General features: G+C 40.9%; 1 protein-coding gene across 5 annotated transcripts in view; it reads right to left on the bottom strand.

The window, feature by feature from the left end:
- Positions 1–24644, bottom strand: part of UBE3D (ubiquitin protein ligase E3D) — an 84526-nt gene extending 59882 nt beyond the window's left edge. For all 5 annotated transcript variants that reach the window (XM_055714051.1, XM_055714052.1, XM_055714049.1 and 2 more), the window contains exons 1-7: positions 24510–24644; positions 23805–24004; positions 21793–21883; positions 14155–14386; positions 8233–8302; positions 5687–5756; positions 4729–4837 (exon numbers count right to left, since the gene is read on the bottom strand). In XM_055714051.1, the coding sequence (XP_055570026.1) occupies positions 4729–4837; positions 5687–5756; positions 8233–8302; positions 14155–14386; positions 21793–21883; positions 23805–24004; positions 24510–24571 (834 nt within the window). In that variant the 5' untranslated portion in view covers positions 24572–24644. The remainder of the gene's footprint in view (positions 1–4728; positions 4838–5686; positions 5757–8232; positions 8303–14154; positions 14387–21792; positions 21884–23804; positions 24005–24509) is intronic.
- Between the last annotated feature and the right edge of the window lie 580 nt (positions 24645–25224).

The following is a 25224-nucleotide window of genomic DNA, read 5'->3' as shown; positions in this document are numbered from 1 at the left end:
GAGGGGTAAAGACAGGGAACTGAAAGATTGCCCACTGGAAGTGCCAGAAATTAAAGTTTTTTAGAAAAAGCATGACAGTTATGACTGGATAGAGCTAAGACATGCAAGGAAAAAGACAGCAATTAATGTGGTCTGAAAGGAAGACTGGGATTTAGAAACAGTTGTAACAGACCTTTACTTGGAAAATAAATCTTTATCAAACTTGCTAATGGGACTGGCGCTCTTCAGCACTACATGTTCACAGGAATTCACAGGATATTTACTGGAGAGAGTTTTGAGAAAACTGAACTTTTTGCATCACATTATGGATCTAATTAAATCTTTGTGACTGTGCATCAGTATTCCAACTTGGATTCGGGGCTTTCATGCTAAGCACTGCACGAAAAAGTCAGGCTTTTCTTCTAATCACAGCCTGCAGAATGAAGTGATCCAAGTTACCAATGGAAATCAATTTTTACAAGTCCTGAGCCCATATGAAATGTTTATATATGAAAAATTTAACAGAGAAAACAGGATTTATGCAGTGCTGCTCACTAGAGTAATCTTCTGCTTCTCATGACCTAATCAGCTTCAAGTAAAACGTGATGTTAGGTAGCAGACATACGATGATATCCCCTGTAGGGGGAGAAAACCATTGTTAACAGGACACACAGTATATGTCATAATTGAATGTGACAGTCACAATTTATCAGAGCCCAAGGCTCAGAACATTACAATGGAAGCTTCATAAAAGAGGAATGAGATATATTGATAAAGATGTCTTGGGAGGAGATGGGAGGAGGAGAATCACTTTAGCATATGCACATAAATGATGACAAGCAACTGCACTTGGCTTAGGAAGTGGCTGTTCATCAGTTTCGCTCTGGTAACTCACTGTACACACCCATAGCCGAAACTGCAAAATATATCTCATTAGTCAGGACCACTGCACACGATGCTTTAAGCCAAGTGTTGAAGAGATGTTGAAGAAAATGGGGAAAAAAGAGAAGTGTCTTGTACATACAGGCCACTGCCAACACGCTTAGCTTTAACTAAACAGAGTTCCATCCTTTTGAAATTATTAACACTTCCCTGTGAAGAAGCCCCCTGGGATGCTTTTCAGAAAGGGGAATATCCTTCAAACTACTCTAGGAAACAATGCAGCAACAGCTGTCTGCTCCTTTCAGAATCCTTCTGCAGCTTGCTTTAGAGAAAGCGATCAAACCATTTCATTTGCATGGTCCATCTGAAATGTACTTCCTTCTACCACAAGCGTTGATATGTGGCGTCTCACAATAACATTCTACCGCTTGTTCAGAGTATGTCTTTGTCTCAACAGCAATACAACAGATCTGTATTAATAATTTAGTACACAATACAGAAAAAGCAAATGAATCTTTGTGGGTGGAAAGACACTTGGCCATGAAAAAATCAACTTCTGAAACTACATTTGCTTCTTCAGGCAATCATTTTCTTCTTCTCCTCTTGCATGAATTATTTTTTGATCTTGCTTTTGGTCTGAATGAACAATCACCCACCAAGATTTGGTGAGTTGACTCAAAGCAGTTTAGACATGAGACTTCTGGCTAATGTAGTTTCAAATTTTGATCTGTGCTTTCAACTAAGTTACTCAAAATGTAATCTTTCCTTCCTCCCTACCACTCTGTACAGCAGAGCCTGCACAACCAAATCCCTTTCATGTTAACTCCAGTAATAAAAGAATCTCTACAGAAAGATAGAAATATAAAGTTTAGAATCCATTCATAGTGTGGATTGATGACATTTTCTGAAATGACAGCAGCAGGAGAAAGCGTTTGGGTTTTTTGTTGGTGGTTTTCTAGTTGTGTTGGTTTGGGTTTTAGATCATCTTGTCAATAGGTTTCAAAGACGTTCTTATGAGAAAAGCTGAAATCTCAGTTACACTTCGTGATATTTGATTCAAACAGGTGAAATACTATGATTTACATTATGTGATCAGTTTCCTAAAACCTCAACCTGTGTCTGCAGCATCAATTTGTAGACAATCAGACATCAATTCAAATTTAACATGGCTAAAGAAAGCTGTTCTTCCTTGTTAGTTCTTTCTTAGCTATTGCAAACATTACCATTACTTAAATCATCACACAGGTCAATAATGCAAACATCTTTCATTACAGCTTCCTTGTCCTCACATTCAGGCTGTTAGATAAAGATGAGGTTTCCTCATATTACACAAAGAATAAAGCTAAGAGACCTGGGTAGTTAAGTCTCAACAGGTACTCATTATCTCACATCTTGATGACTGCAACATCCCCCTCTCCAACTGTGACAAACGCAAACTTGTTCTGCTCATGCCCTCCAAGACATGATTCAAGAACCAGTATCTGATTGACAGGTGTCTCTCATTTTGTTACGTATTTATTTTCCTGGGATATATTCCCACTCCCTCTCCATTCATTCCTGAAATACAAGCTGCCTTACTTTCAAAGCACTTTACAGCTTAATCTCACTCCAAAAAACCACCTTTTATTCAGTACTGCAAAACTGGAATGAGTATTCAAACACTCCAAACTATCGCACACCTTTTTTTGCCATATTTTCAGATACGTTTCTTTTGGGGTTTTATCAGGTTCATCACGTTCATAGGATAAATTCCCTATATTAATCCAGAAATCTACTTATTTACCTCTTTCAAACCTATCCTTTTTCATAAGTACAGAAAAAAAATTACTTCTATTAAGATGTTGCTATGCTGACCAATAATGTACCATTTTGCTTGTGTTCTCCTATATCACTATTCGCTTGCTGTCCTCACCTTATTCTCAGCTTGTAAGTCATGCAACTTCAAGGTAGGGAACCCTTCAACAGTGGAGCACAGCAAGGAGGCAAGTTATTCATCTTTTAGAGAATGTGAAAAGGGCAATGACACAGTTAGGACAAATACAAAAATCTGTATATGCCATCTTTTTTTTTCCTGGGAGACTTATTTATTGTCATCCTTTAAATAATAATTATAAAAAACCCCACAACATAAGCAGTATACAGCTTTCAGGAACTTGGTTATCACCAACTTAAACAACAGAAACTCAGTTATGATATCTGCAAATAACATAACTGGTAATGTCAAGTGATATACACAGAGGAAATAAGTATATGTAATATTTGTATGTTAAAAAGAAATCTAAAAAGACTTGTGAGAGACCTTAACCTTAATTACCTTACACACAGCCTAAGCTGTGTGTATTCATGTATGTAGGCACAACTGTGAAATAGGATCTTGGGCTTATTGTCAAAACAAGTGGGATAGCTGGTCCATGATGCATCAGTGTGTACTCACAGCCTCAAGCACCTACATTTTTTACTGTTTAGCTGTTTGCAACATTAATATAAACAATGCTCACATTACACTTGTGTCCACAAGGCCTCTGAGTCCTAAGATTTAACCCATGACTCCAGAACAACTGTTGGTGTGTATACAGTACCTAGAACCTCACCCTGGGCGTGAGTAAGGGCTTTCAGAGGTTAAACACACAAAAAAATACTAAAACCTCACTTATAAAAAGGAAGGATGCCAATCAGAAGCCAAACCCTATGCTAATTCAGCCTGCTCCTCTAATCAATACATTGGCAAAAATGCAACTCAGATTTAGGAGTAATGGCAATCTGCTAAATAAGGTGATTTTTCTGTTAGAAAATAACCTGTTCATTCTATATAAGCTACTAGACTTAAGCATCAGAATTTTAGGTGACTTGGAAAAACATATGCTACAAGGGAAAAATCACAATTTTTAATGACTCCTCAATTAGATTACAAATACTGACAATTATGAGTCTGCTCATGAGACCTTACTTTATCATCACAGAAGTATTTCTCAGTGGTTGCATAGATGTTATCTTGGCACTAAGATTTATTTAAAAGCAACATACATACACTTACCTCAGAATCTGGATGTTTGGAAATCACAGAACTTGGACAATGTGTATGTAGGTTTTATTTATTAATATATTTATTTAATTAGATTGCCTCCCTCAACAAAGTGCATCTATAAGTTTATCCAGGGCAGGAATCCACAATCATGTATTCCTTTATCTTTGTGTCTATGAATTACTCACACAAACTGCAAAATTACAAACTCCTTGCCTGTATCTAGTTTGTGAATAAAAGGTTATACCAAGTGCATAGTATTAAGATAATTCCAGACCCAAATTCCTATCCATCTTAACAGTTTGAGGAATTTAGCTGTCACTATTTAAATATCAAGTTTAACAGCATTAGAACATTAAGTATAATAGGCAATTTTATTTTTGTTTACACTTCACTTTGCAATGCAATGTACTGACTACATTAGAAGTCTCTGCTGACTTAAGACAATATTTGTGAAAGATGCTATACAATTTGATGAACTTCTGGTGATTAATGACAAGAAGCAGTGGACCAAGAAGATGAGATACATATTATAAAGTAAAAACTTGAGTTTTCCATAATTTCTGAATACAAAACACAGTGTTATTTCTGTGCTACTTGTGATGCACCTGTAGTACTTTCACTTCTATATTAATAGAGACAATTTCCATATGTACATCTACTTAAAATTAAAAACAGCAATAAATTTCTTACTTGAACAGAATTCTTCAGAACTACTTCAAGAATTCGAATTTCTTAATTTTCTTTAAATGTACAATCATGAGCAGCATAAACAATACATTTTAGGAACTGGGATTCATAGGTTGAACTTCTTCAGCAGGATAAAGATAAAAAAAACATCTTACCAGAATATAGCTTTTTCCGTTGTCCCCTTTTACAGCGAATCTAAACGTGCTTTTAGCAGAGGACAATTCCACAAGACACTGAGCAACCATGCTCTGTATGAATTGAGACCTGTTTAAGAAATAGCCGCGTATTATATGTTTTCATAACGACTGCATGCACCAACTCACTCATATCGATGCAGTACAAGTATATGAGTATCACCATACTGTTAATTCCACTACAGTCCTACAATCACTTTCTACTGAGAGATGGGACTTCTTTATCTTTCTCTTTCTCAAAACTAGAGGACTTTATATTTCCTGCCATATGAATTTTTTAATAGATCAGCAGTCTAAATTGTGCCACATCACTTACTTTGACCAACGCCAATTGTCAAATGCTGAATAAAAGCTTTTGTCTGTATACTTTACACATCTGAACACAAAGTTCAGAATGATGCACGTTTCAAATACAAATCACAAAAGAAAAGAACTGTGACTAACAGATAGTACAGGACACAAGATAGCTATATCAAGTTCTGTTTCATCTTAGTCTTAACATCAAATTGAATTTCTTGAAAATTCAAAAATGTCATTTCCAGTTAAATATTTCAAGCTTTACTTGATTTAACTTTATATAATATAACCTTCCATTTTCTTCATCAGTCACTAGACATAATGCAAACTTAAATAGTTCAAAATCAATAAATTTTGGCTTATCACCTGAATAGTGAGACATTGCAACAACTTATATAAACTCTCTCTCCTGCATCACACACAAACACACACAGAGAGAAGCAAACAAAATCATACATGACTGAATTCAGACTACAATACCTTTACAAAGCTTAATTCTGTGACAGCACTTTGTTACTTTATGTAATTTTTCAAGAAATTAAAATGTTAACTGCATTTCTAGCATCCTTCCTAAAACATAAATGTGAACAAATCATCTGATTTTTTTATTTTTATTTTTTACCTTGGTGTTGGGGTGAAACTTCCCTCAGATGGTCGAATAATCACCTCAGTGACATAATATTTAACGGTATCTAAAACGACAAAAACTTTTTTTGAGTACAACAGAACAACCGACTTGTTAAGAATAGAGTGTAAGTCACCGTATCACTAAATAAACTTCTGTTCAGTGTTCGATCAAGAGGTGGTCAAATTCTGCTTTGGTTTGTCGGAGGAAAAGCCACCAGTAACAGAAAACATACATTGCCAGAAGAAAACTGCTCTGAGCTAATTACATGATCAGCAGTTTGTCTTCTATATTGATCTTTGTTTAATGCTAGAAACAATCACCTTGAAACAAAGCAAGTAAGAGCTGAAGCCAAACCTGAAAGATGAATTGAAAGAACTTTCCTAAAGCACTGAGATCAGCATAGCTTACATAAGTGTTTTAGTACCCTCTGCTGCTCAGTACTGCTGCGGTGAATCACAAGAGACAGTTTTAATAACAGCACACACAGGAGAATAATTTTGGTCTTTGTTCAAAGAGCAGAATAGAACTCCTTTCCAAAAGTCACATTACCTCAACACTAATACTGCGTATCTTCTGAGTCTCAGTGTAGCTGTTCCCCAAAAGCTCCACTAAGACAGCCTTTAACACTAAATGGACGTGTTTGAGTACAGAATTTAACCCCCATCAATAAAGTCAGGTCAAAGATGATAATATTGAAATTCTGGATCTACGCTACAGACACTGCCTAGCCAGGGGCCCAGAAGAACAGGTTAAGCATAGAGAGCAATAAATTCATCCTACTAAGCCTTAGAATGTGAACAACAGTAGATTGATCAGTTCCATAAATTTCAAGGGTGCAAGGGATTGTCTCCTCTGATCTCTGTCCACACACACCATTAAAACTGGATGAAAGCAAGCATTTCCGGAAGATACTTAATATGTTTTAAAGATTCCAAAATCCTGGTAATCCCACCCGTTCTCCAGATAAGTACTACATGGTTTTAATTATCCTCACTGCTAGGAAATTATATTTTTACTTCTAAGTTAAATTTTAGTCTGCTACGTGTTGTGCCTAGTCCTGGAAGACAGGAAGAAAAGAAGCCAGCTCAGTCACTCCAGCTCCCCAGCTGCTACCCTGAGTAAGGAAGTGGTGCTACTGCTGCAAGAGCATTGGGAATTAAGATGTTTGCTTGCAGAGAAATAGAAAGTGGGATTTCCCAAGAAAAAAAATCACCCAAGTATACGGGGATAGAGTTGGGGGAAAGAATAGTCGACCTGGGAATTTAAAAGCCAAATCTGGCCTCCACAGCTACACCACTCTAATCTAGCTTTATCTTCAGGGCACTGATACCTGCTCCTGAGGAAGCACCAAAGCATGACAGTCAAGTCTGCTCTCTAGTGTTTTTTCACAGAGATGGTTGTGTCTAGACTTACACCATACATCCCTGATTAGGTTTTTTGTCTGTTCTTTGAACTCTATGTAAATTTCCTACAGTACTGTAAACAATGGATATGCTATATAACTTCAGCCATGTACAGAGTCCAAACCAAATCCCTGCACATCCACACAGCATTTGTTTTTTCCCATACCCCCACTGAGCACATCAATTACTGGTTGCTACAACCGTCTGAAGGTTTAGCTATTAAGGCACCCATTATTCATGACGATCTCTGAAGTCCTTTTACAACCACTGCTTTCCCAAAGTCACAACCTGCTTTGTGGGCTTTCAAACACCTTACCTTAAATGCGATTTTATTAAAGCCTGTACTGTTCAGATCCCTGTACAGGACAATCAGAACCTTCTGTAACAGAAGATCTTCTGTCTTGCATCTCCTCATGACTTATTTCTTATGCAGGCTTTGCTTTTTATGAAAAGTTGTTATATTCTCCAGATCTCTGAACTAAGGCAGGCTCACACTGACTGATGCAGAGGGAGAATGAAAGAATGAACACCACTAGTACCAGTCTTATCATTGATTCTCTCCTGTTAATAACTGCATTTTAAAAACCACCAGAGACTCATCTTTACACTACTTCAGGTAAACCCTGCTGATTCAATATAATGACAGTTTTTACATCAATAATCTCATTATCGGATGATGATGAAAGAGAACCTATTTCTTGGACAAGGCTTCCTTCACATGAAACCAGACTGGCTGCTATCAATCATATCTTTAGCTTCTAGTTCTGTGTTGCTGAAGCTCTGAATTAACCTTTCCATTATTCTGTAGGACTGACAGCAAAATAAACAACCTATAGTTTATCAGGCCTCATTTTTTACTGGGATTCCTAGTAAACTGGAATCATGCACTGAGTCTTCCAAAGCTTTGGAATAAACCAAATACACTACAGAAACATGGAAGAAGAAAATCCCTGTCATAAGCCACTTTCAAGGTCTAACAGTGGAAGTAACAATCTCAGCTGTTCCAGAAAGGAATGAGACAAACACACAGGAATCAGCCCTGCACCTTACTGATAAACTACTTTCCTCCAGAGTTTTTAAACTCCAGTGCTCAATGGCTGATGCAGTGGAGTCTAGTTTGGTTTGTACATCCCATACCTGATGATACTGTTTCTCCCACCATTGTCTTGCAGCGCTTACAAATTACTCTGGTATTTTCCTTTGATTTCTGTAGGACAAAGAAATGTCATTTAAATGTCACTTAGTTATTCTGAAAAAAAGAATATATAATTTTAGCACATTCTCCAGAGCAGATAGTGAACTTTGTATACTTGTTTCTGTTCTCTTTATGTTTACAAACACACATATTTGCATTCACTGCTTGAGCTTTCTACACTTTGACTTGCTTGTAAGTTTCATACTAGTTGTAATGTCTGGCAATATCTGCTGACCACACAGCACAAACTGAATAGCTAACAGGAGAATCTTGTCATATTGAGTGACTAGATAATAAAATGACAAGGTAAATTCGATTTTGATAAGGGCAAAATAATGCACATGAAAAGAAGTGTTCCAAAATACATGCATAAAATATGCTGCAACGTAACTACCATCACTCGGTACAAAGTTCTAGCCACTGTGGACAGTTTTATAAGGAACACCAGTCCAACATTCAACAGAGAACAGAAAATGTCCACAGAGTATTCTGAATTACTAGAGAACAGCTGAAGAACACAACATAGCACGATATTCCAGAAAGGTACAGTGGATTCTGTTATTGAACAACCCCACTCTCTCAACTCAAGCAGAAACAGAAAAAGTATTGACAAAGAATAAATATCAGAGGTGCAAAACAATTTCCATACATAGCAAGAAAACACATGTAATGGGAGAAAGCATGAAAGACAAAAACCTGAGGAGTATCATTGAGGTATATAAAAACATGGATGTTTAGGAAAAGCTGAAGAAGAAAAAAACATTTACTCTCATAGCTCACGCTACGAAATTATAACCTAGTTTGTATCAAATAAAAGGAAGGTGTTTGTCACATAGTGCATAATATAGTTTGGTACTCACTAGAGGCAAGTACTTTTCAGATTAAAAGTATACATAAGTTCAAAAAGTCTTCAGAAACTCAGGGGATGCAATGTTCATCAAAGGCTTATTAAAACCAAAAATGTGGACAACATCTAGTTCAAGAAGTCTCTACGCTGGCCAAAACATCACTCAATACCTGCCTTACTCTTATGTATCCATTACTGCCCATTGAAAAAGATCTCATTTCTGGATGAATCTGTGACATGCCCTAGTCACACTCCTACTAATTCCAGTGTTAATATGTAAATTCAGTATTCGTATCAAGATGTAAGTAAGCACAACTCCTACTTTAATCCAACGTCTAAATTCCAGAACTGGTTCTGTGTGGGCTGATTAACCTGGGCGTAGCACAGTACAACTCTGTTCCGGAAGCAGTATGTATATACAACCACTATGATGCTCCTGAGTTAATAAACCCTTATGGAGCTAGAAATCCTGAGAATGCAATGAGAAGACATCTAAACTGGATTTTTACATGTAGTCTGTGTATAATCACCTTTAAAATTGTTTATATAACATACAGTACATAAAAATACCCATGTGTAATTAAACAACTACTGGTTTATTGGCTTGGTTTATAAGTCCAAACTAGTCACTATCAACTTGCATATTGTAGCACATGCCTAAAAAATTAGTATTTCAATTTAACATAAATTAAACTGGTTGAGGGGGGAAATCTCCAAATTTATCTTTTTCTGCAACCTTTGTAAAAGATGGCAACAGTTCCCATGGATTCCAACTGGAGTGAACACACACGCACTCTCTAGAGGGCATAGTTTTCTTCATATTGCTTAGTATTCATATTTTAAAGTGTGTACGGTGATGACTTGTCGGACTGATGTCCAGAACAAAAAGTGGTGATCTGTGGCCTATCACATCACAAAATTCTTAAAACAAAATAAAAACAAACAAACAAACAAAAAGAGCAGCATGAAGTAAATCCAGTGGCCCTAGCTATCTCAGGTACACTTTTTGTCTTACAAGTAAGTTTTGAGGTATGTCCATTACAGTCTGTCTTCAGAACCTGGAGTGTGGACTCTCAAGACTACGCAGATTTCCAAGCACAATTATTCTAATAAAAAATTGAATAATGAATTGTTAATTGAGTTATTTTAATTCAGGTGCCTTAAAGGACATGTAGTCTGTCATTAGATTGGTGATGAAAGAGATTATAGATAAGTCAAACAGACACTGGGCCAATTTTTCCAGTTACTCTATGGAAGAGTGTAAGTACTTCCTGCTGCAATGACAGGAAAGGAGTAAACAAGGGAGGTAAAGGAGTTATACACACCAGCCTGGATAATTAGGCAAGTTGTGCTTAGTCTAACAATCTGCACTAAAATATAACCAAATGCCAGATGATATATCCAGAAACAGCAGGAACAACAAAGGCAGTGATGATAAAATAAAGGAATACATAGTAGAAGACAGCAAAAATCGAACTAATTTAGATGATGGTAGCTAATCAAACCAGAATTACTAGTGAGATGCTACAAAAGAAAGGGCAAACATGATCTCTGAATGCATGAGCAACTGAATAGTTGATACGGATAAACAAAAAACCAGAATATCTTCAGAATTAGTGAGATGATTACTGAAAAAATGGATCTATAAAGTATGCTGAAATTTTGGAAAATGCTTTGGAAAACTACTACAAAAATAATTTCCAGAAAATAAATACACCTTAGAGATAAAAAGAGATACAGAGTTGCAATTCTTAGTGTGCATAATTTAATAGAAGGCAGCAAAGAGGATGATTAACCACTGAAAGAGATTACCAAGGAATGTGATAAAGCTTCCATCACTTGAAGTATTAAATCAATATTGGACATCTTTCTCAAAGCTATAGCTCAGACAGAACTGATGGATTTGATGCTGGAAATACCTAACAGACTTCTCTGATCTGTACAATGCAAATAATACAGTGAACAGAAAGGACCACTCTGGCTCCACAAAAACCATAAAAGCATCCCACATCAAATCTGAACTTATGATCACAAAGTCCTGCTTGCTCCTCACAAACCAGGAATCAAACTAAAAGCCCCAGGGAGCGCCCAACAGCCTTTGCTAAAGCTTCAGAGAGCTATGTTGGAAGTACAGTCCCCTCATTATGGAGATCAGAAAAACATCTGGCTCATATATATGCAATCATCCCCTTTCCCATTTCCTACCTTTCTAGTCCTCTCAAACATACACAGTAAAATCACTTGCTTAACGTGAAAAGCAAGAGTAAGTAGAGAGGGTTTTGTGAAAACCGGTATTTGAGGTCGGTACAAATATTGCACAGCACAAGTATGTAATGTACAGTACTTCCTTGAAAGGTAAAACTTGAATGTTTTTTTCTGACTACAGTTACAGGTGCTAACTGAGAATTGTGCAGTACAGTACCTAAAAAACACGGCTAAATCGTATTATGCTTCAACAGAAAAAGCAAGTTTTAGCTAGACTAATTAAAACAATATATCTATTTGACAACTTGCAGCTGCTGGCAATTTGTGGATGGAGGTGGATCACCAGCCTAATATTTTCTGTTTCTACTCCTAAGGATCCCTGATACGGTGTCAGGGAAAATATTTTCCCCCAAGAGATACTATTAGGATGCTGCAAGACCATGTGACATTTAAAAACTATGTTACACTGGAAGACTAATAGATGTGAAAAATGTATTTGCAATGGATGGATGCTGTCTTGGTCCCACTGGAGGCTGGAAAAGATTAAGCATCTCTGGTACGTTTCTGCTACTATTTTGGTCATGGGCAAACACTTCCGAAAGAACTGCAATGCAATTAAAAAAGAACTTTCATACTGGGGCAGACTGCAACAATATTCTCTGAAATGAGAACACTTATTCCAATAGCAATCTATCTTGCCTCTAACTTTCTATTACTCGTATTATGGAAGAATTTTCTGTTTCATTATGAGGGTTTTTTTCCTTATTAGTCCAGTTTCTGCTGGATCTTACAGTTTTGCTCATTTGCTTGGCAACCAAGTGATGCTGGAAATAATCAAATGCAGAAATAAGAATTCATTGCAAGCGTGAACGATGTAGAAAGAAGGATTTGACACAAACAAGGAAACAATTCTAAACTTCAATGCAAGTTTAAGGAAGAAAACATGAAAATTCATCCACTAAACTACTATTGTATGCCTCTGACAGCAAATAGCCTCCCTCCTCATTCAAAAAATCTGCTGTTATCCTGATTTGACCCACATCTCAGTAACGTCTTTGCCCCACATCCTTTTACCATGTTTCTGCCTCAACACCATCTCTCTTCTCACGAACGTTCTCTTTGATTGATTGAAGAAGGGTGCTGGGTGGACTGCTCCTCTGTCTTTGGGCTGCAAAGCGAACTCCATGCACCCTGCCTCTTCCCGTCTTTGTTCCCACTGTTCTAAGATCTCTTTTGAGGCTATTGAAATATAAGATAATTCATTTTGGGAAGCTCTGGCAGAAGCACTGCCCTCTTGGAAATTTGGAATCTTTTGCTCAGCCTCCTTCTTAAGGATACTTAGAAGAAATAACTCCAATTGCCACAGAGTTAATCCAAATTAATCTGCTTCTCTCACGCTGATATCCTTTCAGGGTATCAGTTCTTATTTTCCCCTCCCCATATTCTGCTTCTCAAAGAACAATGGAACAAGAAACCAGTGGGACCACAGATGCAAGACTTGCAAATAAGAACTGTAGGACAGAACTATTCCCCAAGCAGATGGCTCACTTGGATGCATTGCACCAGCAACCGTTGAACTGTGAGAATCCCAGTGATTTAACTGTGGATAATACAAATCCCTAATGACGATAAGCAGCAGCAGCAGACAGGAATCAGGGTCTCTGGTGTTACTTCTCAGCAGATTAGAAGTTTCATGTTGGGAATCTGTACACAGCAAGTCATCAGCTGTTACAGATACAAGTTGCCAAGGCAGCAATCGTTGCCATAATTGCAGGATTTCAGTAATTAGGTTTAATATATGGTATTGGAAGCAAAGATGGTATCTGTAGGCCCAACCTTTGTCAGCACAAATACAGACAAGCAGCAGATTAACAGAAAAGGCTTTATGGAAATGGCTTTGATGACCTAAATTCCTGGATCTTCCTCTGGTAGAAGAAAATATTATTGCTTGAACTTTTAGACAAGTGCTAGACTTCTAAGATAAGTAAAGCACTGAATTTTCTTTCTTCATGGGTTCTATCCCACCATTGAGACAGTATCCCTAAAAATTTTTCTTTTTTCCTGGCAACAACAATTTTTGATGTTTCTAAGCCAAATGATAGCCTTCTTCCTAGAGACTCAGCTGGTGGATATATCCTCTCCTGGAACAACTCAGAAACATCAATATGAACAGTTGTAACTTGAGGTGGCAGGTCCCTTTCACTAGACAAAGCAGTCAAACAAACTCAATTTCCTTAACTGTATTCTAAGAGTATAAAACACTTAAATCCAGCCACAAAACACATTCTGATTTTTCCAAGTCTTTCTGAAGCTACAAAAAAGAGGAAAGAAAAAAAAAAAATCACACCTTCCTTTGATCATATTTAAGGCTATGCATCCAGTCATAGTTTGAGAAGAAAAAGCATTGTTAGTCCAGTTTCCTCCTCGTTCTTCACTCTACTACCCTTTGACAAACACCTAACCCATTACAGTTATTACCTTACTAAATGCTGATGTTCTTCACTCAGGACATTTTTGGTGGAAATATTTGAGTTTAAAACTACACAATTAAACAGTTTCTAATTCAATTTATAGAAAGACGTTCTTGCGTAACTAGGTCAATATCAAGACTATGGTGCATGCTTTAGAAAATGTAAATCGTAGTTTAGAGTATTTTCTGGCTTCTGTACAACTGAAGGTCAACAACTTTCTATGACCTTCAAAACAGCTCTGTAATACACACAAGTTAAATAAACCGGTGACAAAAAAGTGTTTTACAACTAAAAAAGTGCAAATACATTCACTTAAGAATTATTCAAACAAAATACTTTACCAAGTTGGAACCACTCTGAGAAGCATGGTGTCCACCCACTGAGCAGCACATGGGAGATTCAGACACATGTGATTCCTTTCCTGAATTCAACAGAAAAAAAGTGTCTCCAAGAAAACAGTCATCATGCTGAGGGTGCAAAGTGCTTCTGGCAAAGGGGTTAGGGTGACAACACCACTCTTCAATTAAAGCACTCCAATTTTCACTTGGTAGAGGAAGAACTCTGAGAAATTTCCTAAGAGGGAAGAAGAAAAATATATTTCAATATGTTACATTCTTTTCGAAGACACTAGAAGAGAGCTTAGATGCCTTACAAACAGCAGGGGCAAGTATGGCATTTTCTCAAAAGGAAGTGCTTGACTCTCCTTTCAGTCAAAGGCACTTTCTTTGGGTGAATTCTGAGAAAGCAATAGCTGAGTGTTTCCTGCCAAGTTTGTGATGAAGCATTTCCCAAGGGTGAATCTCCAATGATTGTAAGGCAGAACTTGGCATAATCCTCTCTTGAAATGAATCGCACAGCAAAAATAAAACAGTTCTACCCAGTCATGAAAAATGTAACAATGGGCATTTTGCAGTTATACTTATTATTACTTTTTGTAAAGTTCCCTTGTACCAAGTGTTGATATAAAAACAGAAACAGACTGATGCCACAGCAAGTGAAAACATGTCCTTTGAAGCCCTTCAAAGTCAGATACCAGACTGACAAATCTAAATCCTGAGAAAAATACACAGTATATCTTACTTTTTTTAAAAAAAAAGGGATAATGCAAATTTAATTTAGATTCAGATTAAACTTTCAGAAGTCACATACAAAAAATTCCAAATCTTTCTCCTGGGCAGTTTTATCAACCAAGGAGGCTGCTCCAGCCAATTCCAGACTTTGCTTCCATTATCAGTTGTATTAGGTTCATGTGGACAGGCTTTGGTAGAGCAGGGACTACAGAGATGGCTCCTGTGAGAAGCTGCTAGAAGCTTCCCCCGTGTCTGATGGAGCCAATGCCAGCTGGCTCCAAGACAGACCTGCCGCTGGCCAAGGCCGAGCCCATCACTGATGGTGACAGCGCCTCTGGGATAACATATTTAAGGAGGAGGGAAAAAACCTGCCTACAGCAGGAGCTAGGAGTGAGAATATGTGAAAGCAACAACCCTGCAGACCCCCCGGCCAGTGCAGAAGGAGGGGGAACAGCTGCTCCAGGCGCTGGAGCAGAGATTCCCCTGCAGCCCGTGGTGCAGCCCACGGTGAGGCAGGCTGTGCCCTGCAGCCCGTGGAGATCCATGGTGGAGCAGATTTCCACCTGCAGCCCGTGGAGATCCATGGTGGAGCAGATTTCCACCTGCAGCCCGTGGAGGACCCCACGCCAGAGCAGGGGGATGTCCCAGAGAGGCTGTGACCCCGTGGGAAGCCCACGCTGGAGCAGGATCCTGGCAGGACCTGTGGAGCCATGGAGAGAGGAGGCCACAATGAAGCAGTTTTGCTGGCAGGACTTGTGACCCTGTGGAAGGGACCCACACTGGAGCAGTTTGTGAAAAGCTGCAGTGCATGGGAAGGACTTATGCTGGAAAAGTTCGTGGAGAACTGTCTCCCATGGGAGAGACCCCAGGCTGGAGCAGGGCAGAGTGTGAGGACCCTCCCCCTGAGGGGGAAGGAGCATCAGAGACAGCATGTGATGGACTGACCCCAGCCCCATTCCCCATGGCCCTGTGCTGCTGCAGTGGGAGGAAGCAAAGAAAACCAGGAGTGAAATTAAACCCAGGAAGAAGAGAGGGGTAGGGGAAAATTGTTTTTAAGTGTTGCGTTTATTTCCCATTATCCTACTCTGATTTGAATTATAATAAACTAAACTAATTTCTCCAAGTTAAGTCTGTTTTGCCTGTGACAGTAATTGGTGAGCGATCTCCCTGTCCTCATCTCAACCCATGAGCCTTTCATTATATTTTCTCCCCCCTCTCCAGCTGAGAAGGGGACTGACAGAGCAGCTTTGGTGGGCACCTGGCATCCAGCCAGGGTCAACCCACCACATCAGTGTTGCTCTTAATTTATTTTCTTTGGCTACATACAGTGCCAGAGGATTTTATTAGCCATTATTTGGAATCACTGCTTTAAGTCATAAAATATACTCTTAAAGCTATAATATATATGTGTGGCTATATAAATACCAGCTTGGTCATTATGAGTGAGCGGTCAATGCTTTCCCGCCTACAGTTCCTATAGCTAGTCTGTGGTGCCATCACATGTGGTTTTCTTAAGAACATAAAAGTATTGATGGATACTGTCACTTTCTTTAATCTGTGTTTTCTAGAAAACTATTGCACTGGGCAGAAATTCAGCCCCTTTATCAAAACAACAGGCAATGGCTTTAACGGTATGCACCCCTCCAACAATTTTTCCTAGATGCACTGCTTGTTGCAGAGCTGCACTTTCTGCTGTGTTTGTTTAATTTTTTGCCTAGTTTCCTTGAATGCTCTCCTTTTATTCCCTTATTTTCTCTGCTGTTGCCTGAAACCATTACATAGAGCTCCCTGATTCTACTACTTACTTAAAATTTGCCAATACAACTTTGCTTATGGTGCTACTTTGTAAATAAACACACAGCTGCCAAGTCAAGTTACACATTCTCCCTTTCTTGCAGTTTACAGAGTATACTTTTCTGAAGATGCCAGTTCTTCCTATTATAGTTTCTGGTGCCTTTTGTGTTGTTGGGTAGGTGAAAGTACAATCTTCCATAAAAACTCCTTTCTTTTTGGATCGACAATACATTTTAAACTGTGCTTGCCCCACCTGCAGGTGAAACTTGGAATAACTCTTCCTCCGACCCAGCTTTATCATAACGCAGATCAACTCTTGGCCTAACCCATCACTGTCCTCACATCCTGTGGTCTTACAAATTGCCTGAGATATAACCACAATTCTGCCGTGGTGGGACATTAATACCGGTGTTGGCCTAATGATTAGTTTTAGCCTTGTCCAGTTAGTTCTAATGCCTGGACTCAGGCTGAAAAAAAGAAGTCTTTATTCCTGTGCATTGTTCTTCACGCTACAGCAACAAAAAATTGTATTGCTCAGCAATGTTTTTTCAAGTGGTACATACAGGGGGAAAAAAAAGACAGAGGTTATCTTAAGCTTCAGATTAGTGCTGTACAGTCTAATTAAATTACCCTTTCTTTACCCTTACAGTCTAGAGCATCAAGATCTTGAATTCTTGTCCAACAAAACCAGTTGTTCCAGCCAGTAGGAATTTCCTAAACAGACTCCTCCTAACTTTGAGCTATACAGAAAATATAGGATTTCCACTATATTTTAGGCTCTTGCCATTCATAGGTGGAAAGCCATATTCTGGATTACTAGAAGTGAGAAAGTGTAATACTCATTAAAACTTAGTTTTCTAGAAAGAAAAAAAAAAAAAGGAAAGGAAAAGATACTTGAAGTTTCCTGGGTGCTGACAAACTTGAGGCTGCTAAATGCAGTGATAAAACCCAGCTAACAGGAGGACTTATCTCCCCAAACTTGCTAATAACAACTGACTTTCCACTTTAGGCTGCCTTCACAGTCAGAGAGCAACACACACTTCTTAGGTTGGGACCTTTAAGAGAAACTTCCTCCTTCTGAAAGTGTCTAATATAGTCAGGGTGAATATCCTTCTGGAGGCAGTTCTCTGTCTCCAAACAGGAAGCCAAGGTAATTAACTTAGTTTTAAAAAGCTAGAAGTTAAGCAACAATCTAAGAATTCTCCCATAAGGATGCAATTCTTAGGTGGGCTTCCATGCTACAGTAAGTATTTGACCATAAAGATCCTTCTAAGGCTGGACTAAAAAAACTAATCTCTAACACAATTATTAACCAATACCCAAGGTCCCAGTAATATCATCATATCTACAGAAAATTCCAAAAACTGGAAGTAAAATGAACTTTAGACTTTTAAATACAAAGGCTTAAGTATAACACTTCTGTTCCGTTAGAGAAAAAGAGAAAGAAAAAGGATCCAACTGAATTTCTTTAACAGCAGTCTTCCTTATTTACTTACTAAAAAATCTTGGACAGCCAAGCTTGACAGTTAGTTGTCATGCTTAAGGCTATGTATGTAGGAAAAGTGTAATCAGAAGATCTCCCTTGCCATCACCTTTTCCATAGAATACTTACATAATACAAATTCTTAACATTTGGACTAAGGAAAACATTTATTCCTTAACAGTCAGCTTATGCAGTTTATTTTTCAAAACATTCAGTCTTGTATTGGGTTTGCATGGCAAGGTTTTGGTAGCAGGGGGGCTTACTGAGGTGGCTCCTGTGAGAAGCTGCTAGATGCTTCCCCTATGACTGATGAAGCCAAAGCCAGTCGGCTCCAAGACAAACCTGCTGCTGGCCAAGGCCATGCCCATCAGCAAAGTTGGTAGCACCTCTGAGATAACATATTTAAGAAGAGGGAAAAAACCCAACTGCATGACAAATTGCAGCGGTGGGAGAGCAGTGAGAATATGTGAGAGCAACAACTGTGCAGACACCAAGGTAAATGAAGAAAGAGGGGGAAGAGGTACCTCAGGCACCAGAGCAGAGATTCCCCTGCAGCCCGTGGTGCAGCCCACGGTGAGGCAGGCTGTGCCCTGCAGCCCGTGGAGATCCATGGTGGAGCAGATTTCCACCTGCAGCCCGTGGAGATCCATGGTGGAGCAGATTTCCACCTGCAGCCCGTGGAGGACCCCACGCCAGAGCAGGGGGATGCCCCAGCGAGGCTGTGACCCCGTGGGAAGCCCACACCGGGGCAGGGTCCTGCGGGACCTGTGGCCCCTGGAGAGAGAGGAGCAGGTTTGCTGGAGCAGGTTTGCTGGCAGGACCTGTGGACCCGCGGAAAGGACCCTCGCTGGAGCAGTGTGATCAAGGACGGCACCCCCTGGGAGGGACCCACGCTGGAGCAGTTCCTGAAGAGCTGCAGCCCGTGGGAAGGACTCCCATGGAGAGGTTCATGGGGGACTGTCCCCATGGGAGGGACCCCAGGCTGGAGCAGGGCAGAGTGTGAGGACCCTGCCCCTGAGGGGGAAGGAGCAACAGAGACAATGATGAACTGACCACAGCCCCCATTCCCCATGTCCCCCTGCACTGCTGGAGGGGAAGCAAGTAGAGAAAATCAAGAGTGAAGTTAAACAGAGGAAGAAGGGAGGGCTGGGGGGGAAACTGTTTTTAAGATTTAGGTTTTATTTCCCATTATCCTACTCTTATTTGATTGGTTATAAATTAAATTATTTTTTCTCCAAGTCGTGTCTGTTTTGCCTGTGACAGTAATTGGCGAGTGATCTCTTCCTGTCCTTATTGTGACCCACGAGCCTTTCATTATATTCTCTCCCCTATCCAGCTGAGAAGGAGAGTGATAGATGGCCTTTGGTGGGCACCTGGTGTCCAACCAGAGTCAACCCACCACAAGCCTTCAAGAATTTCTTCATGACAGAAATAAAGCCTTAAAGAATTATTTTATATATGAGCTATACTCAGCCTAACTGGAAGGAGAGCAAGAAAAAAGAAAGTATCCCAAATTCTTTGCAGATCTTAAATCAAGGAAGAAAAAAATATCTAATCGCTTCTTCTGATGTCGGTAATGTGGGGGTAATGGAGAAGCAACAAAGAGGATAACCCTAACCTTTGAAGTGCTATCAGATTCATGAAAATAAACAGACTAAGTCAGGGGATTTCAGAAAATGTATGGAGTCCATTTTGTTGCAATAAGGAAGGATCACTTACAATTAAACCATTCCCAACATATTTCTCTAATCTAGTCTTTAAAAGGACGGCTTCCTATGCAGTCCCTAACAGTAAAAAATAAGCTTTAGAATAGTTCTGTTTGGGGGGTTTTTGGGGTTTTTATGGTTTGTTTGGTTGTTTTTTTTTTAAATTGTAACCTAAATTCTTCTTGCTTCAACTGAAGACTACTGCCACCTTCTTTGCAGCAACTTCTTACATATTGGAAGAGCCTTAAATCTTCACAGCCTTATCTAAATTAAATCCCTTTTACTTCAATTTCTTCCCAAAGGTATCATTCTCTAGATCTCAGATTTTTCTTATTACAGACCTTTCCTAGTAATTCACACTTTACTAAGTTCGCCCTCACACAGTTCTGTAATTTCCCTTTGACCCCAACACCTGTGCTACCATTGTCACAGTCACTCTCCCTGCAGAGACCAACTCACTAATTCCGTAGCTACACGTACTGACTACACTACTGTCTTCCATTCGGAAGTGCTGGACCAGAATGTGTTGAATACACTGGCAGCCCAAATCTTCTACCCTTGTCTTAATATTTTTTTTAGTGATACCATTTGAGGGGCTCAGAGGTTCCCTGCAAGGAGAAATGCAAAATGAAGAGCCATGAACATGGCCTTCTTTTTTCTTTCTCAAAAATTCTGACTGCGTCATATTATAGGATGCAGAACCAAAAGATGTAAACTCTGTGCATATGAATTTGATGTGCTGAAATTCAGAGAACGCCCACTCAGAGATAAAAATATAAAAGTGCAGTATGTTTTGAAAGCAAGTGTTACTAACTGGGAATTAGAAGTTTCATTACAAAATAAGAGGTATTACTAGACTTTCTGGTGAGACATTTCAGAAGAGAGCCAGGAAATCCTCATTCAGTTAGATTCAAGCCAGACATAAATCCCTATGTATGACAAGAAAGTAACGAGAGTTCATAGAATACACCACACTTGTATTACAATTTTAAGTATTAGGAGTGACATAGATTACAAAAAGTTGCAAGTGCATCTCTAACAATTCTTACAGATACAGCCACAGCTATCAAAATCATTCATCAGCCAGAAAATGTGAAAACAAAGCAGCTTTTTATTAAAGTTCTCATTCACTCTGCAGACTTTGTAAGGAACAGAGATAAGGCCAAGTACACAGCTAAGAAACACCTCCTGTGTTTCCCAAATTGAGCATCCCTGAACTATGTGGAGGCTGGCTTTGTTTAGCAGATAGAAGGGAGCTGTGGTAAACACTCTCTTTCCAAGGAGCCACAGCAACATGACTGAAGGCAATTTACAAGAGACTGAGCAGAACTGAAGTGGACCCCCGATGTGCAGAGGGAGAAAGAAGTCTCAAATTTTCAGTTTTATTCCCTTCAACATAGCAAAGATGCCAGCCACTAACAGAATATAAGTATTTTTTAAATCAATGAAAACTATGAACACTTGCAATATTTCCAGGCCAAAATGTTTTATCTTTTTATTTGTACGGCAAAACCAGAAGCTATTATGATGAGTGCAAAGAGATTCCGTATGAGCAAAATGCACAGATCTCAAAGCAGAAATTTTGCACATAGGGAAGTCCAGCTACAAAAGGAAATGTCTTGCTCAAAACATAGCAGACCAGCAGGAAAGGAATCCAGATTTCCCAGCTACCAGGGCAATGCACCAAATTCCCTTTGTAAGGTACTTTTACTTTCTAGCCAGAAGGAAATCAAGAAGTAAATGAATGAAGAGTGAAAAACTGTTTCAGGTAATTTTGGTTTTAGTCATTCGTAGTGCTTCAAAATTGTTCTCATCTATAATTTTTTTAAAAATACCTTTTAGCTGTCTCTCTAAGTACACAAAACAACACGAATACCCATCACTATGGCGTTTATTGCTTTAAATACAAGACGCTGCAGCACTCACCGGTCTTTTACTATGATGTCACCACAGGACTGACAGTAAAAGACATAATTCTTCTGGGGTTTCAAGCTTTCCCTCAAAGTAAAAACGACATCTGTAAATAGAAGAAAACAGAGTAATCTTCAAAATTGTATAACGTTTTCAGTCACTTGTACAGAAAAATCCTGCCAAATGCCTCAAACCAAAAAAAAAAATCTAACAAAGTGAAATGCTGACATTTTAAACACAACTTTAATTTATTTACCTGTAGAAGCAAGTACCTAGATTTAGGAAAAACTTGCCATCTCCACCTCATGCCCCATATTGCTCAGTAGGGACTGTACATGTGAGTAATTATTTTAAAGGTGCAAACCCTCTCCACAGGGGAAGCCAAGATATTGATATCATTATGGAGATTGTATCAATTACAATCCAATGCCATTTTTCTGTATTGATATTTCTGCTAATCAGCATCTCTGCGATATGAGGGTACATCCCAACATGCAACACGAAACAGTCAAGGGGCGCGGGTGGGGCAGGCACGGACAGGACTAGTTTTAAATTTTCATGCAGGTAAGACAGCAGCCTCTGCGGTACCACCCAAGGAACAGATAGTGAGTAACACCCTCTGCAGGCCAGCAAAGCAAAAATGGTCTCACAAAAGCCAGCTCAGACAACTTTTCCAAATTAAAAAAAAAGCTATAAAAGTCTCTACAAATTATCAAATAACACTAGGTGGAAGAAAAGTAAAACTGTAAGCCTAGCTGTATGCAGCCTATGTTTTGCATTGTCCCCTTTCTCAAACTTAAACAATCAAAGTATGTTCTCAGCACTGGCATTCAGTATGTAAGATTTAGGTTGCAACCACAAACAAAAAGTACTTCAAAAGGTTCCAGAATTTCATAGGAGAGACTTCCAGTTTTGCACGCCAATATACAACATTAAAGGCTAACGAAGGTTACCCAATATATACATCAATGGCCATCTGGTTCACATAGATGTTCTTCATTGGTATGACTTCAAAGGTAAATTTTTTAAAACTTCATCCCTGATCTTTTGAAGTATGTCTCATTAATAAACACACACTAAATAATTTTTGTATAACTGAATTGTCAAAGCACATGTATAAATACAGATTCATATACAGAAGCAACCTCAGAATACCATACAATCACCAGAGTACTCCAGTGTGTTTCTGGTGCTGAAGCCATTCTTGTACATCACGTACTTTATTGGTCATTTCTACTTTAAAACCACAAAATGACAATTTTGTGTTATTTAATACATCTTTCTGTGTTACATCCTATTAAATGAATCTAAACATACTGACCTTGCATACTAGAATGAAAGCAAGCACCAGCTATACTACCAGGCTTCCTACTTATGCGATCACACCCTAGACCTGCATTAGCATCATGGAAACGAAGAAGGTAACTTCGTGGATGTTACCTGCAACACTAACCTCTGCAAACCGAGGCTGTGAGAACAGTAAGCCCCAACACAAAAATCACAATCCTTTAGGATTAAGTGGTCGGTGACAACCTTAGCACCCTAGCCTGGATGAATCGCAATACTTCATCTTCAGCTACCAAACATGAAATAGGAAGGAAAGAAAAGTATTTTGAAGCCATGTGGGAAAACACAGGGGAAGAACTGAGAGCGGTTCTCAAACTCCTACACAAAACACTTATTTAGCAACAGTGTTTCCCCTCTAGTATGTCACGTTTTGAACTTCTGATTTTTAAAGCCGACAAATTTATTAAATGTTATTAGCTCCTGTTTAAATCTTTAACTCAGAGCTAAAGAGAGCCTTTTAGGAAAAGCAACAGCATATGCACAATGCAAACCACGAACTCCAATTGGCCTGGGCCTGGTTTCGGGGTTTTTTTGCGCTGCAGAACCTACACTTCTGAGCCTGTTCGCACGTCCACTGAAAGCAGTAAGGTTTCCCGTAACCTGAAGCAGAGCAGCCTATTTTTTAAGCGACGTGCCGCGCCGCCCCCCCACCCACCGCCTAGGGCCCGCCCGGGCCTTACCGGCGCGGGGCGGCGGGCGGCGCAGGCCCGTGCGCAGGTGCAGGCCGCCGCCGGGGAGCCGCTGCAGGCCGCGGCAGGAGGACGGGGCCAGCCTGACCCCTGCCGGCAGCGCCGCCGCCTCGCAGCTCCCGCCACTTCTCACTTCCAGCCGTTCCGCGGCCACCGAAACGTCCACCGGCGAGCTGGGCCGTTCCGCCTCGCTGCGGACGCAAAGTACCGGGTTTACCTCAGGCTGGAGGCGTCAGGACGGGCCGGCCGAAGCGGGCGCCGGAGCTGGGCTACGCCTCGCCCGACGCAACGCGAACTCGGCGGCAGGCGGGGGGGACGCGACGGGAAGGCGGCGTGAGGGGGGCGCGGCGCCCGGCCGGCAGCGCGCAGCCAGGGGGACCGAGCCCGGGGGCGGCCCGCAGCTCCCCCGCGGCCCGAGCCGCGCCGGGGAGCCCACCCACTACACCGGGGTCGCCCGCGGAGCAATCGAGAGAAATAAACGACCGCTCTCAGGAAGCATTTATTTGCACCGTAACTCTGGCTCTTCCGAGTCGCGTAAGAAGAGAAGGGAAGGGCAGGGGGCCGAGTTCTCCCCTCCGCCCGCTCCCAGGCTAAAGACGCTAAAAGCCCGACCCGCCGCCCCAGCGCTTCCCCCCGCCGGCCCCGGCCGCTCCGCACGGGTCGAGCGGCGGAAGGCAGGCAGCACCCCCGCACTACCGGATAACCAGCAACGCGCTCTGCGTCCCCCGCCTGATCTCCAGCAGAAACCCCCCCGCCATGCCGGCAGGGGAACGGCGCCGCCCGCCCGCGCAGGGAGCGGCCGCTCTTCCGCCGCCCGCCCGCCACAGCGCCCCCTACCGCTGGCGCCGGCGCCGTCCGGGTGGCCGCGGCGGGAAACCGCGCCGGGTCGGCCGCCAGCCGCCCGCCACCTGCTCCGCGGGGTCGGGCCTCGGTCCCCTCCGGTCCCGGAGCCCTGAGGTCGAGGCCTGCACCGTCCGCCCGGGCAGCCGCCCCAGGACCCGGCTGGTCACACGGGGTTTTCTTAATGCCCAGTGTGAACCCCTTCGTGTGTCAACATCTGCCCGTCGTCTCCTGCCCTCCTAACCACGCCACCGCTGTGAGGAGAGCCTGGGTCCATCTTCTAGGGCACCTCCCCGCAGGCACTGGGGGCTGTGGCAGGTTCCCCCTGCGGAGCCATCTCACCTCACAGTGCTCCAGCACCAACCGTCCTGGTGGCATCCAGCATCTTGGCGCTGTTTATGGACACCTTCCCTGCAAGGGACGTGGGGGGAAGACAGGCACTGTCTCCTAGATGTGGTCTATCAAGCCCCAAGTAACGAGAGATAATCTGTCTCCTGGATCTGCACCAGGATGCTGTTGGCCCTTGTTGCTGCCAGGGCCAGGTCAGCTTGCAGCCCACCAGGGCCCCAGG

Source organism: Falco cherrug, chromosome 6, assembly GCF_023634085.1.
Source record: "Falco cherrug isolate bFalChe1 chromosome 6, bFalChe1.pri, whole genome shotgun sequence".
Taxonomy (NCBI): Eukaryota; Metazoa; Chordata; class Aves; order Falconiformes; family Falconidae; genus Falco; species Falco cherrug.
Note: the sequence above shows the minus strand (reverse complement) of the source record. Positions and strands in the feature narration are given on the sequence as shown.